Genomic DNA, 14,475 nt, shown 5'->3' on the forward strand with positions numbered 1-14,475 from the left:
GTGTTGTCTGCTCATACTGCTATGCCTTATCTTGGCCAGGTCGCAGTTGCAAATGAGAACTTGTTCTCAACTAGCCTACCTGGTTAAATAAAGGTGAAATAAAAATAAAAAAAATAAAAAATGTTTTAACTAATTTGATTAATCATTACATCCATATTTTATATATGAAAATTCTTAAATTACAGTCCTTGAGCAAATCACAGCAAATTATATTTTATATACAAATTATATCATATTATACCATCATTTGACAGGCCAAAATGTTAGGTTTGTAGATACATGGAAAACCACACAACAATCCCATCCTTGTCACCATTTTGTAATGTACAACCTCTGCCCTGATTGATACATGGGAAGGTGGGGATCTGTCCGACTCTGTGCATTGTAGCATAAAATCTTTGAAAGAAATGAGATGTGTTATTTGAATTTCTTCTGAGAGTTGACACAAAACCAGCATTCAACAGCATCATTACATCTGTAAATATTTTATACTCATTCAACAGCATCGTTACATCTGTAAATATGTTATACTCATTCTCTCACACATAATCAATAGTCTGCTACAGTAAGGGTTGGAAAATGGAGGTAATTTTCCCCCAAATTCCCAGTTGGAATATTCCCAGAGGGAATAAACAGGACCCTCCAACCAGTATTCTGTAAAAGTTAGCCGAATTTTACAACCCTAGTATTAGTCTAACCAATATCATCTATCAGTGGTCAGAGCCTCATTACACTACAAACCAGGTTTGAGAAATTAGCGAGGTAACTTTGGTCAACTCCGAGTTCAATTTGGGATAACCGGTACCACGGATATGGCTCACCAAATTAGCCAGGTACAATTCTATGACAACGAATCCCCCAGAACTAACCGGCAAGCCAACTCAGGGCTAACTCCATTTATTTTGAACGAAGCGTCTGAGCTGCGTGTTGAGGACCAATCAAATCAGATTCCCTCCCGCTCTCAAAAGATCGCGTCATCATCCCCTTCATTTGAGGAAGACGACTGATTAAATCATTTTTAAAAAATGGTAATGTTAAAATACCTATCACATTACACATTTAGTAATTGACAGAATGCATTTAAAACGTCAGGCACACTTTTGTATGACTTAATACAATCCTTATATCATACGATTGGGGGGAGAAAAAAAAAACTGATTGTGGTTGTGCATTGACACCAAAGACGGCATTTAACGAGAAGTTTAAAAACAAATAAAAACTTCACTTCTAAAAGCCTATTTCACATCGTGGCCTGCTGAATTTGCAAGATAATCAAAAATGAAAGAAGTTGGCGCATGAAAATGTTGCACTGATTCACCCACGGACTTGTGTTTCAGCATTGTCTCAGGGAAGACCTCGGCGTTCGACTAGCCATGTGCGACAGACACGCGCAATACAAACCTGCTAGAGTTAGTGGCAGGTGGAGAGAGCAATATGCACCATTGTAATACAGATTAGTATGATCTCATTGGTCCTCTACTCGCAGCTCAGACATCATTCAGGATAAATAAGAGTGATGCTGCGTTCACGTGAACACTAGAAAACGGACATTTCCGTTGAACGAGGCACGTGTATAATTGTAACCAGTTAGCAAGTCGTACATTTGAGTTTCCTAGCATATGAACGCTGCATTAGCCCTTATTTAGCCTAAACCTGGAGCAGGTTACAGGGCATTCAGAAAGTATTCAGACCCCTGGACTTTTTCCACTTCGTTACATTACAGCCTCATTCTAAAATGTATTAAATTGTTTCCTTTCCCCTCATCAATCTACACACGTAACATAATTTTTTAGAAATAGTCAATGTAAAAAAAATATTTATACAACATATTACATTCACATAAGTATTCAGACCCATTACTCAGTACTTTGTTGAAGCACCTTTGGCAGCGATACCAGCCATGAGTCTTCTTGGGTATGACGCTACAATCTTGGCACACCTGTATTTAAGGTGTATAAAGGCCTGATTGGTGGAGTGCTGCAGAGATGGTTGTCCTTCTGAAAGGTTCTCCCATCTCCACAGAGGAACTCTGGAGCTCTGTCAGAGTGCCCATCAGGTTCGTGGTCACCTCCCTGACCAAGGCCCTTCTCCCCTGATTGCTCAATTTGGCCGGGCGGCCAGCTCTAGGAAGAGTCTTGGTGGTTCTAAACTTCTTCCATTTCAGAATGATGGAGGCCACTGTGTTCTTGGGGACCTTCAATGCTGCAGAAATGTTTTGGTACCCTTCCCCAGATCTGTGCCTCGACACATCCTGACTCAGAGCTCTACGGACAATTCCTTCGACCCCATAGCTTGGTTTTTTTCCCCTCTGGCACCTTATATAGACAGGTATGCGCCTCTCCAAATCATGTCAAATCAAATCAAATTTATTTATATAGCCCTTCGTACATCAGCTGATATCTCAAAGTGCTGTACAGAAACTCCGCCTAAAACCCCAAACAGCAAGCAATGCAGGTGTAGAAGCACGGCGGCTAGGAAAAACTCCCTAGAAAGGCCTAAACCTAGGAAGAAACCTAGAGAGGAACCAGGCTATGTGTCCAAATCAATTGAATTTACCACAGGTGGACTCTAATCAAGTTGTAGAAACAGCTCAAGGATGATCAATGGAAACAATATGCACCTGAGCTCAATTTTGAGTCACATAGCAAAAGGTCTGAATACTTAAGTAGAAAAGATATTCATTTTTTAATTTTTTAAATTTGCAATAAATAAGCAAACATTTCTAAAAACCTGTTTTCGTTTTGTCATTATGGGATACTCTTTGTAGATTGATGAGGAAAGTATTGTATTTAATCCATTTTAGAATAAGGATGTAACGTAACAAAAATGTGGGGGAGAAGTCAAAGGGTCTGAATTACATTCCCGAATACAAAAATGAATTTTCTTATTCCAACCAGAAAAACAAGAGTTTAATGTAGCGGTTTACCAAAGTCAACTGGCTAATTTAATCATTCGGCTTTCTGGAAATCCCCACAGCAAAAGACGAAACAAATAAATAAAGAGGACGATGACAGGAGGTGGTGAGGTTTTTTTGTCCATTTTGTGTTTTTTTTTTGTTGTATTTAATAAGGAAAAGCATAATTACTACAAATTACAAATAACACTAATAGCGAATCACATCAGCCTACAAAGCAGATATTATGAATATTAAAATGTTATAATACAAGATCTCAGTCGAGTATTTTACATTTTTCTGTTTTATATATTTTTTTTTTGGTTCCTTTTTATTTATTTATTTTTTAAATCTTTTTTTTTTCTCATGACAAGCCTGGGATATTGTTAAAGATAATGAACTATTAACATTTTTTTTTTTAATGGTTCATGTACAGCTGTTTTTCTATTTATATGGCTTTATGGAATTGTTTCTCCTAGTTCAGTTCCCAGACATCATAGCCATTCACATCCTCTCAAATAGTGACATCGGTTGACAAACCCAAGGCGGGTTACGTCCATCTTCCTCGTCCTCCCTCTTTCTCTTCAAAAGTCTGGCCCAGTCCACCCTGACCCTGCAGGATGCCAGACATGGCGCCCCCTAGAGTTCATCGGAGCGCCCGCTGATCCATCCGCAGGGTTTGTCACTATGCTAAAGAAAAAGGCTGGACCCCCAGAGCACCTGCCCCCCTCTATCCTGGCGGAGGGGGCACAGGTCACATTCACTGGGGGGGTGGGGACATCTGTCTGTGTGGCTGTCTGGAAGGGCGCCCCCTGGTGACACACCACATCCTCTCAGAGGATTAACTGGGTTGGGAAATGGTTGGGACTTTTGTCGTATTTTTTTTTTTCTTCTCGTCTTTATTCCTCGAGGAAAGGATTTCTTGAGTGATTCATATCAGCCTCCTGAATTGACCCCCGAAGCTCCATTGAACTAAGCCCACAACAAAACAGCTAAAACATAGCTAATTCTCGCTAAACTCTTGTAAATTGTTCAACAATGGCGGGGAGGGTTAATAAAGATATCATTTGAAACAAAAAAAAAACAAAACATGAAGACAATTGGACATTCTAACACAGGAGGAACCACCAGTGAATCTGAATCACCCCATTTCCCCTCCAGCAGATGGTATAGTTTAACTGTTATTTATGCTAATTTGTATTTAACTAAAAAAAAAGAGGACCATTGTACGTCACTGATCAATAACTAGTTAGGGGGACTATTCAACCACCAACATTAACTCATGGTACAATTCGTTCTAAATTGCTGTTGGGCGTGAACACACCAGCGATTCGCATCACACAATTTGTCAACACAACTCATCAAAATAACATTTTGCAAAGTAACTTTGATTTGGAGTTGAACTCTACACTTCCTGGAAATTTGTAATGTCTGTTGTTGCATTAAATGTCAGCTGATGCCCTAATGTAAATTTCCCTTTATTTGTACTATACTAATTTTCCCATTTCTTGAAAGTCCAGAGGTTTCAAAACACACATTCAATACAGAGACATACCCTAGCTTCAAACACAGCAAATTAAAAAGCAATAAGAGATGAGAACATTTTGAGTACGTACACATGTAAGGCGAATGAATATATAATCTGTTCTATAAACAATAAAACAAGTAGCCGGGAGGTGTAATTTCTCTTCATCTGTCCAATTCACATTTACATTAGTGGACAAAAAAAAAAAAAAAAAAAACTCATCTATTTGATATCATCAGTACTCATGTCGGATTAAAGATTAAGTTATCTAAACTAGATTATTATAGTTGATCTGACTGGATGTAGGGGAATATAACAGGTTGGTTGGGGTCAGAGGTGATACATAGCCTTGTCCATTGGTTACAGTTCTCCAGAAGAACAGAGTAGAGCCACCACTCTCTGGAAGAAACACTGGTGTGTGTGAGTGGTGGTGGGATGCGGGGGTATAGGCCATGCCAAGCTGCAGACTGCCTTGTCTTGTTTAGCCCTGGAAAGCAGACCATTACACCCCCCACCCCTCAAAACAAAGCCCACCACACACCTAAAGCACCTGCCGCAGCATGCCAGATCTACTGGGACTGAGAGCCTTTCCTCTGTCGTCAAGTCATCCGGATTGGTGATTCCAGTCCTGTAGCCTGAATGGTGTACAATGGATGGATGATAGGATGAACAGATCGATGGCTGGACGCAGACTGTCCTTCGGAGGTTGGTGATTTGGGGGGGTGGGGGGGGGGGGGTGTTAGGGGTGGGTGTGTGTCCCCCCCAGCAAAGCATTTTAGCACAAAGAGCCACAAATTGCAAACACACCGAGGGGTGGGGAGGCTTTGTAACAGACCATATGACACTTGGAAGACAGTTCAGAAGGGGTGCTGTTTGGCAGGCGGTGGGGTGGGGGGGGGGTGTCACTGAGTGGCCACTACTGTAGGTGATGACCAATGTTGCATATTTGCAATTATCAATGCTGTACAATCGACATTAAGGTGGCGGGCACAAATTAAGCAGAAAAACCATTAAAATAAGGCAACTTTCAACGATCTTGCTCATACTGAGGGACTGGTACAAGTCTTTTATTATAATCATTTGGTTTCTTCTTGATTTTGATCTTCCCTCCAGCCCAAAACAAGTCAAATATTGTTTTCCTTAATTTTTTTTCAAAAGTATCAAGTTTCCAATCCACCACTCACCCCATAGAAGAAAGAAAGAAAAAAAAGATCAGATCTTGAAGAATCACTCATCTGTCAGCCAACAGATGGTGCCAAATGGAAAGGAGGTCCAACGATAGAAAGGGGGCCACAAGGTTTGCAGTTGCCATCAAACGTGCTCAAAAAAAACCCCCATCTTCATTCCCACATAGTAACCACCGGGAGAATATATGTTGCTAAGGTTAGCAAAAAAAAAATTTAAAATTAAAAACTACAATGGAACACTTTATCCATTCCTTCAATAGTCTTTGTCTCCAACAAGACAAAACTCTGTTTCAAACAAAAGAAAGAAAAATTAAAAATGGAAGAGCCTTGATTTATTTCAATCACGAGACATTCATCAAAGTCATTCTCTCATGCTTGGCGTGAACCATTGGACCCCCCCCCCCTTGTGTTGCAGAAAAGGATTTGATGACGTTGAGTTGATCCGCGGGTTGTCCGGGGGTTTACTTTGGTGGCTTGGTGTCTGATGCGGTGGTAGCCGAGGCCTGGGCCGAGGGTCGCTGGCTCTGGCTGCTGTTTCTGGCATCATCCTTGGCGGGGGCCTGGGCGATCGGGGCCGGGCCGAAGCCAGTTTGGCTGTGGGGGCGGCTGGAACCCTGGGAGGGGTGGCGGCGACGACCGTCTCCACTGGATGAGTGTCTCTTGCGACCCCCTTCCTCCATCGGGGGCTGAAAGGAAGGACAACGGTGAGATTTGGGATTGACTGGGGCCCCACAGACATTCTAACAGAACGTTCTGTAACAAAACCATGCGTCACCAAATTACACGGTATTCCCTCTAGTGCACAACTTTGACCAGAGTCTTACGTGCCATTTGAGGTGGAGTCCAAAACTACAGGGTGAACAGGGCCGCCAAGAGACGAGTCTTGCAGCAATGGCTGCCATTTTGTTAATGTTTAACAAACCCACTTGCACAGTACCTTGAACCTACAAAAGCCTGACGGAGCATAATAGCACTCTGATAAAAGTCTTGTTGAACGAGTATGATAGCCAACGCTCTAAATTATAATTACCAAAAAAATGGTAGCACTGGTGCTCCCACTTAAAAAGGTTAGGAGCACCAGAAAATACAATATAATGAATTCTAGCTACTTTCCAAACACATGCTGTGCCTTAGAAGCTAATATGTAACACTAAATACATTAGTTTATTATAAAAGCTCAAATTTGATACGAACACCTGTCATTGAAATGACTAAGTCATTTGTGGAATATTAGGTTCCTACATTGTGTATGAGTGCCATTTTCCTATTGAGATGCATTACATAGATAATGTCTCCAAATGTCAGGTTTGGGACGAGGACATTCAAGAAATGTGTTTAATTCATTGCGATGATCATTCATCTTCTGTGCCCCCAAATGTTTAAAATGAACTGGTCAAATTACCACAGCCCAGTTTCCCAAAAGCTTCTTGAGCCTAAGTTTAAAAAAAAAAAAAGAAAGTATTATTTAACTAGGCAAGTCAGTTAAAAATAAATTCTTATTTACAATGACGGCCTACCAGGGAACAGTGCTCAGGAGCAGAATGGCAAATGTTTTATTTGTCCGCTCGGGGATTCAATCCAGCCTAACCTTTCAGTTATTTTACCAACGCACTAACCGCTAGACTACCTGCCGACCCAAACAATGAAGTAGAGGCCGACAAATTAATCGGAATGGACGATTTCAAGTTCTTCATAACAATCGGTAATCTGCATTTTTGGACACCGATCATGGCCGATGATATTGCACTCCACGAGGAGACTGCGTGGCAGGCTGACTACCTGTTATGCGAGTGCAGCAAGGAGCCACGGTAAGGTGCTAGCTAGCATTAAACGTATCTCATAAAAAAAACTACCTTAGCATAATCACTAGTTACCTACACATGGTTGATGATATTACTAGTTGATCTAGCTTGTCCTGCGTTGCATATAATCGATGCGGTGCCTGTTAATTTATCATTGAATCACAGGCTACTTCGCCAAACGGGGGATTTAACAAGCCTTTCGCATTCGCGAAAAAAAGCACTATCGTTGCACCAATGTGTACCTACCCAAAAACATCAACGCCTTTCTTAAAATCAATACACAAGTATATATTTTTAAACCTGCATATTTAGTTAATATTGCCTGCTAACATGAATTTCTTTTAACTAGGGAAATTGTGTCACCATGAGGTATCTCTCGTTTCATTGCTTTTCTACAGATATGGGAATTCTCCGGTCGGAAAGGTTATTCTCCGGTTCATCATCAAAGGTTATTCCATTATTGACGTTTTATGTTAAAAACATCCTAAAGATTGATTCCATACATCGTTTGACGTGTTTCTCTACAGACAGTAACGGACGTTTTTGACATTTTGTCTGCAACTAGGGAACGCACTTCCTGACTTTGGATTTGTTTACCAAACGTGCTAACAAAAGTAGCTCTTTGGACATAAATGATGGACATTGTCGAACTAAATCAAACATTTAATGTGGAACTGGGATTCCTGGGAGTGCATTCTGATGAAGATCATCAAAGGTAAGTGAATATTTATAATGCTATTTCTGACTTCTGTTGACTTCCCAATATGGCGGATATCTTTTTGGCTGCTTTGATGTCTGAAATCTGTACTCAGATTATTGCATGGTTTGCTTTTTCCGCAAAAAAAAAATTGAAATCTGACACAGCGGTTGCATTAAGGAGAAGTATATCTCTAATTCCATGTATAATAGTTGTATTTTCATCAACATTTATAATGAGTATTTCTGTAAATTGACGTGGCTCTCTACACAATCACCGCATGTTTTAGAACTACTGAACGTAACGCGCCACTGTAAAATTTGATTTTTTTATATAAATATTCACTTTATCGAACAAAACATACATGTATTGTGTAACATGAAGTCATATGAGTGTCATCTGATGAAGATCAAAGGTTAGTGATTAATTTTATCTCTATGTGTGCTTTTTGTGACTCCTCTCTTTGGCTGGGAAAATGGCAGAATTTTTCTGTGACTTGGCGGTGACCTAACAATCGTTTGTGGTGCTTTCGCTGTAAAGCCTATTTGAAATCGAACACTTTGGTGGGATTAACAACAAGATTACCTTTAAAAATGGTATAAGGTACATGTATGTTTGCGGAATTTTAATTATGAGACTTCTGTTGTTTGAATTTGGCGCTCTGCATTGTCACTGGCTGTTGTCATATCATCCCATTAACGGGATTGCAGCCCTAAGAAGTTACAATTATTATTTGGGAGATTTTTTTCCCCCATAGTCACACAGTACTTCCAGAATAGAACTTCTGGTCGCACAGCAAAATATTTTGACCAAATTGGTAGCGCGTTAAGAGCCCTGATGATACCACTCTGATAACAGCCTTGATAAAACCGCTGTTATTCACACATGTGGCTGGTAGTAAAAGTTGTAGTAAACATGTCTAAATTCACACTTAAAAAAAAAAAAAACAGGTTTTCCCAAGTAGTAAAAAGTTATTGTAGAAAAAAACAAAAACAATTCTTTCACAGATTTCTCTACTTACATCGATTCTGAAATCTTCAAGACGCTTGAACTTGCTCAGGCACTCCTGCAGCTTGGGGTCGATCTCCATGTTTTTGTTTTTGGAGTATTTAAGAAACGCCCAAAACTTCTCTAGTCCATACAGCTGGCCTGTGAGAGACAGGGACACAGAAAAAAACAAGAAGAAGGGACAGTGTTAAGGGGGCTAACGTCATTAAGGATAAGTCTCAAAATGGCAACCTAATCCCTCTGTAAGGCTCTGGGTCAAAAGTGGCCCACTTTATGTGGAATAGGGTGCCATTTGGGATGTTGAAATGCACTCCTTTTTGGAAGCATAGTACGGAGAGTTACTGCACGGTGAGAATGTGTACAGTTGGGCGTTCCCTAGGCGACCTCTCACCAGCTTCGTAGTCTTTCATGGTCTCCTCCTGGAAGTCTTTGAAGATGTCTGGTCTGAATTTCCTCTCTAGTCCGTAGCTATAGTACCTGAACAGACACTCCAGACCGTACCTGCAACACACAACATATATATATATATTTTTTTTAACAATCTGCCTTGTGTGGTGATCAAGCAGACTAAACGAACACTCATCCAACACCCGTAGTGGGCAACTGAGATCCTGGAAGGCCACACAGTTCTGGCTTTTGTTCCAACCCAGCAGTAAGATGGATAATCAAACTAAATGCGGTAGTCTAAATGGAAGACTGATTAAATCAGGTGTGTTAAGAGCTAGGGCTGGGCGATATATAGAATTCATTCAAATGAACACGCTAAAACCAATGTCCCAAATGCCTGTATCGCGAGAATCAATTTTTTTGTAAATAAAAATATTGAATGGTCCGTGACTTTTTGGTTTCATCACCTGTGCATCTTCCCACATCAGACACCAAGCCCCTCCTCCGCTGCATCTTCCCACACCAAGCCCCTCCTGTGCATCTTCCCATTTCACAGACACCAAGCCCCTCCCCCTGTGCATCTTCCCATTTCACAGACACCAAGCCCCTCCCCTTGTGCATCTTCCCATTTCACAGACACCAAGCCCCTCCCCTTGTGCATCTTCCCATTTCACAGACACCAAGCCCCTCCCCCTGTGCATCTTCCCATTTCACAGACACCAAGCCCCTCCCCCTGTGCATCTTCCCATTTCACAGACACCAAGCCCCTCCCCCGGTGCATCTTCCCATTTCACAGACACCAAGCCCCTCCCCCTGTGCATCTTCCCATTTCACAGACACCAAGCCCCTCCTCCTGTGCATCTTCCCATTTCTCAGATACCAAGCCCCTCCTCCAGTGCATCTTCCCATTTCACAGACACCAAGCCCCTCCTCCAGTGCATCTCCCCATTTCACAGACACCAAGCCCCTCCTCCTTAGCATCTCCCCATTTCACAGACACCAAGCCCCTCCTCCTGAGCATCTCCCCATTTCACAGACACCAAGCCCCTCCTCCAGTGCATCTCCCCATTTCACAGACACCAAGCCCCTCCTCCTGAGCATCTCCCCATTTCACAGACACCAAGCCCCTCCTCCTGAGCATCTCCCCATTTCACAGACACCAAGCCCCTCCTCCTGAGCATCTCCCCATTTCACAGACACCAAGCCCCTCCTCCTGAGCATCTTCCCACACCAAAGCCCCTCCCCTTGCCACTCACAACAACAGAAGACTAACGTATTCTCTGACAAGCTGCTTAAACTAGCTATTTGCATTTGAGGACTGGCCCAACAGGAAAAAAATACATAATTAAAAAAAAAAGTCATATGGACACCGAAATGCTTAGACATTACTTTACTGTAAAAGACGACTAACCTTTCTACCCTTTTTATGTCCCAAAATGTAGAAACCTAAACTAAAACGAGATCATCAATGCGCATGATTGTGGAAAATACCACGTACCGCATTTTAGACAAACACTCGTTGTGTTTCTAGTCTGTGTTTTTCTAAAATGTGCAATGAGCATAAACATAGGCATTGTTATAAAGGAATTGGCAAATCCATTCTCATTAAATAAGCATCATCTTATCTAGGTAGGCCACTTGATTTAAACATAAAAAAAACAAAGTTTTACAGGCCAAGTGGATCGAAAAACAGACAGGAATGTGTACTCACAACAGTTCAACAGCTCTGCCTTGTTAGCGAGCAAATAGACTTAATTAAAACATAAAGTTCAGCTGGCTACTCACTAGCACGTGGGCTTGAGTGTTTATGAGACCAGGGCTAAATTTGTTATACTAGAAGAATTTGGTTATTATTATCCCCCCTATCTGAAAAACCTACTGCAGCCCTCATCCTCCACCCGTTCTGCCAGTCACATTCTGTTAAAGGTCCCCAAAGCACACACATCCCTGGGTCGCTCGTCTTTTCAGTTTGCGGCAGGAAGCGACTGGAACGAGCTGCAACAAACACTCAAACTGGACAGTTTTATCTCCATCTCTTCATTCAAAAGACTCAATCATGGACACTCTTACTGACAGTTGTGGCTGCTTTGTGTGATGTATTGTTGTCTCTACCTTCGTGCCCTTTGTGCTGTTGTCTGTGTCCAATAATGTTTGTACCATGTTTTGTTCTGCTACCATGTTGTTGTCATGTTGTGTTGCTACCATGCTGTGTTGCTGCATTGCTATGTTGTCGTCTTAGGTCTCTATGTAGTGTTCTCTTGTCGTGGTGTGTTCTGTCACAACTATCCATCAACACACAGTCAAAAGTTTTAGAACACCTACTCGTTCAAGGGGTTTACTACATTGTAGAATAATAGTGAAGACATCAAAACTATAAAATAACACATGGAATCATGTAGTAACCAAAACATTTTTAAAAAAGTGTTAAACAAATCAAAATATATCTTATATTTGAGATTCTTCAAAGTAGCCACCCTTTGCCTTGATGGCAGCTTTGCACACACTTGGCATTCTCTCAACCAGTTTCATGAGGTAGTCACCTGGAATGTATTTCCTTCTTAATGCGTTTGAGCCAATCAGTTGTGTTGTGACAAGGTAGGGGTGGTATACAGACGATGGTGGTATAGAGAAGATAGCATTTGGTAAAAGCTGTTCTTTTCTCTCATATTATAGCAAGAACAGTTCAAATAAGCAAAGAGAAATTAGAGTCCATCATTACTTTAAGACATGAAGGTCAGTATACGGAAAATATCAAGAAGTTTGAAAGTTTCTTCAAGTGCAGTCGGAAAAAACCATCAAGCGCTATGAAGAAACTGGCTCTCATGAAGACCGCCACAGGAAAGGAAGACCCAGAGTTACCTCTGCTGCTGAGGATAGGTTCATTAGAGTTACCAGCCTCAGAAATTGCAGGCCAAATAAATGCTTCAGAGTTCAAGTAAACAGACACATCTCAACATCAACTGGAGACTTCGTGAATCAGGCCTTCATGGTCAAATTGCTGTAAAGAAACCACTACTAAAGGAAACCAATAATAAGAAGAAGAGACTTCCTTGGGCCAAGAAACACAAAGAATGGACATTAGACCGGTGGAAATCTGTCCTTTGGTCTAGAGTCCAAATATGAGATTTTTGTTTCCAACCACCGTGTCTTTGTGAGACTCGGAGTAGGTGAATTGATGATGTAGGCCTCAACCACCCCCCCCCTCCCAGTAGGCTTCTCCCCCCCCCTCCAGTAGGCCTCAACCTTCTCTGTATGTTTTAACTAAGGGTAATGTAGTAGGTACAAGCAGGGGGAGGGTCTACACAAACAGCCTGCATTTTAGCCACACGTGTACAGTTGTGATGCTGTAATCTATATAGTTATGCTGCCATATCGTAGCCGGAGTTGCTGAAAAAGACCGCTTCTACTTTTGACCCGACTGCCCCCTGCTTTGTCAATGTTTGAAATGGTGAAAACAGAAGAATCAAATCGCTATTTAGACTGCCTGTGTGTTGTCTCTACCTAGAGTATACTGCGAGCAGATGAGATAGACCCTCTCAAACCTTTCGCTGTCCGGGAAGAAAGGTCGAGGTAAAGTCGGATCCGCGGCCACTCCACACAGTCAAATATCTACGTGTAATCTGTAGATGGATGAGTATTAAGCAAATAACGAAATGAAACATTTACCTGTATCCCTCCTTGCCGTCCTCCACCACCAGCTGTCTGAACTCCTCATACATCTTCCTGTTGAAGTGATCCCTTAGGAAGAACGACCAGAAACGGAACAGCGTGTTCATCTCCTGGGATTGGCCGATGCCCAACCGCTTGCGCTCTGTGATTGGTGGAGTAGAAAGGGTGAAAGGGTGAGACACTTTGGCTGTGTTGTGTTCTAAATGCCAACTTATTCCCCATATTTTCAAAACTAGTGCACTATGTAGGGACCAGGTTGCTATTTGAAATGCAACCTGAGTATCAAAGTAAGCCACTGCAATTTACACACAAGTGTAATGTGAACTGTGTGTGGGACAACGTGACTTTCTAGAGACTGTGACAAAGTCAGACGTTTCTGAATGGAAAATAGTGAGCAATGGAAACAGTATATGAAATGGTAAAGGTACTACGCATGTACTCTTTAAGTGCGTGAATGACTGATCTGCGTGTGTCTGTGTGTCTGTGTGTTTAGGGGGGGGGGATATATATGGTAGCTATGAGTACCGTTTAGGCAGCGCCGACGGTACTTGTGGTAAACATGTTGAGTGAAGCCGTTCTCCTTGAGCAGTTCGTGGGAGGGGTGCTGGAACTTGGGGAGCGACTGGGGGGTACAGCCAATTCCCCCCAATGCAGGGGTACCCTCTGAGGGGCTGGCGTTGGAGCTGGAGAGAAGGGGGACGGGTCATTAAATACACAGACATCAAGGATAAATTAAACCTGAAATGAACATACGAGTAGACTTACCAACGTGGTAAACCACTCAACAAATAAACCACTCAATTTTGTAGGTAAAATGAACAGGTGTACACGTTCGCAAATCACACAGGTGAGACTTGTCTCACCTGACGGAGGCAGTGCGGGACCGGTGTTCTCGTGAGTCCATCACCCAGCCAACGTGGCACTCCATTGGGGGGTTAGAGCTGTGTCTGGTCTTCCTTTTCCTGGGGGTCTGGAGAGAGAAGGGGGAGAGGGATCGAGAGAGAGAGAGAGAGAGAGAGAGAGGGATCGAGAGAGAGAGATCGAGAGAGAGATAGAGAGAGGGCAGTTAACTACACCAGGAGAATGACAGAAGTCAAGACGCCCACACCCAAATCCAGCCCTAGTCGTCAGTTTGAAGTGAGACACACTTTCCAAATCATATGTATAAACAGATGCGCAGTATAAATCTGATATCATCTATATGTACAGTGCTGTGGCAAAGGAATGGCCCCCTTTTCTATGCAAAAGTTGCACACATTTGAAAGGGGGCAAATAACAGGCTGTTCCCCTGGGAGATCAACATCTAA

General features: G+C 42.1%; 1 protein-coding gene across 18 annotated transcripts in view; it reads right to left on the minus strand.

Annotated features, from left to right (window-relative positions):
* Positions 1–3,021: 3,021 nt before the first annotated feature.
* larp1 (La ribonucleoprotein 1, translational regulator) overlaps positions 3,022–14,475 on the minus strand; it is a 54,965-nt gene continuing 43,511 nt past the window's right edge. For all 18 annotated transcript variants that reach the window (XM_090188815.1, XM_036989572.2, XM_036989567.2 and 15 more), the window contains 6 exons: positions 14,032–14,138; positions 13,694–13,851; positions 13,166–13,310; positions 9,504–9,613; positions 9,126–9,253; positions 3,022–6,291 (listed from right to left, as the gene is read on the minus strand). In XM_090188815.1, coding sequence (XP_090044941.1) covers positions 6,067–6,291; positions 9,126–9,253; positions 9,504–9,613; positions 13,166–13,310; positions 13,694–13,851; positions 14,032–14,138 — 873 coding nt within the window. In that variant the 3' untranslated portion in view covers positions 3,022–6,066. The remainder of the gene's footprint in view (positions 6,292–9,125; positions 9,254–9,503; positions 9,614–13,165; positions 13,311–13,693; positions 13,852–14,031; positions 14,139–14,475) is intronic.

This window comes from Oncorhynchus mykiss, chromosome 10 (genome assembly GCF_057628025.1).
Source record: "Oncorhynchus mykiss isolate SJ-2025 chromosome 10, ASM5762802v1, whole genome shotgun sequence".
NCBI lineage: Eukaryota > Metazoa > Chordata > Actinopteri > Salmoniformes > Salmonidae > Oncorhynchus > Oncorhynchus mykiss.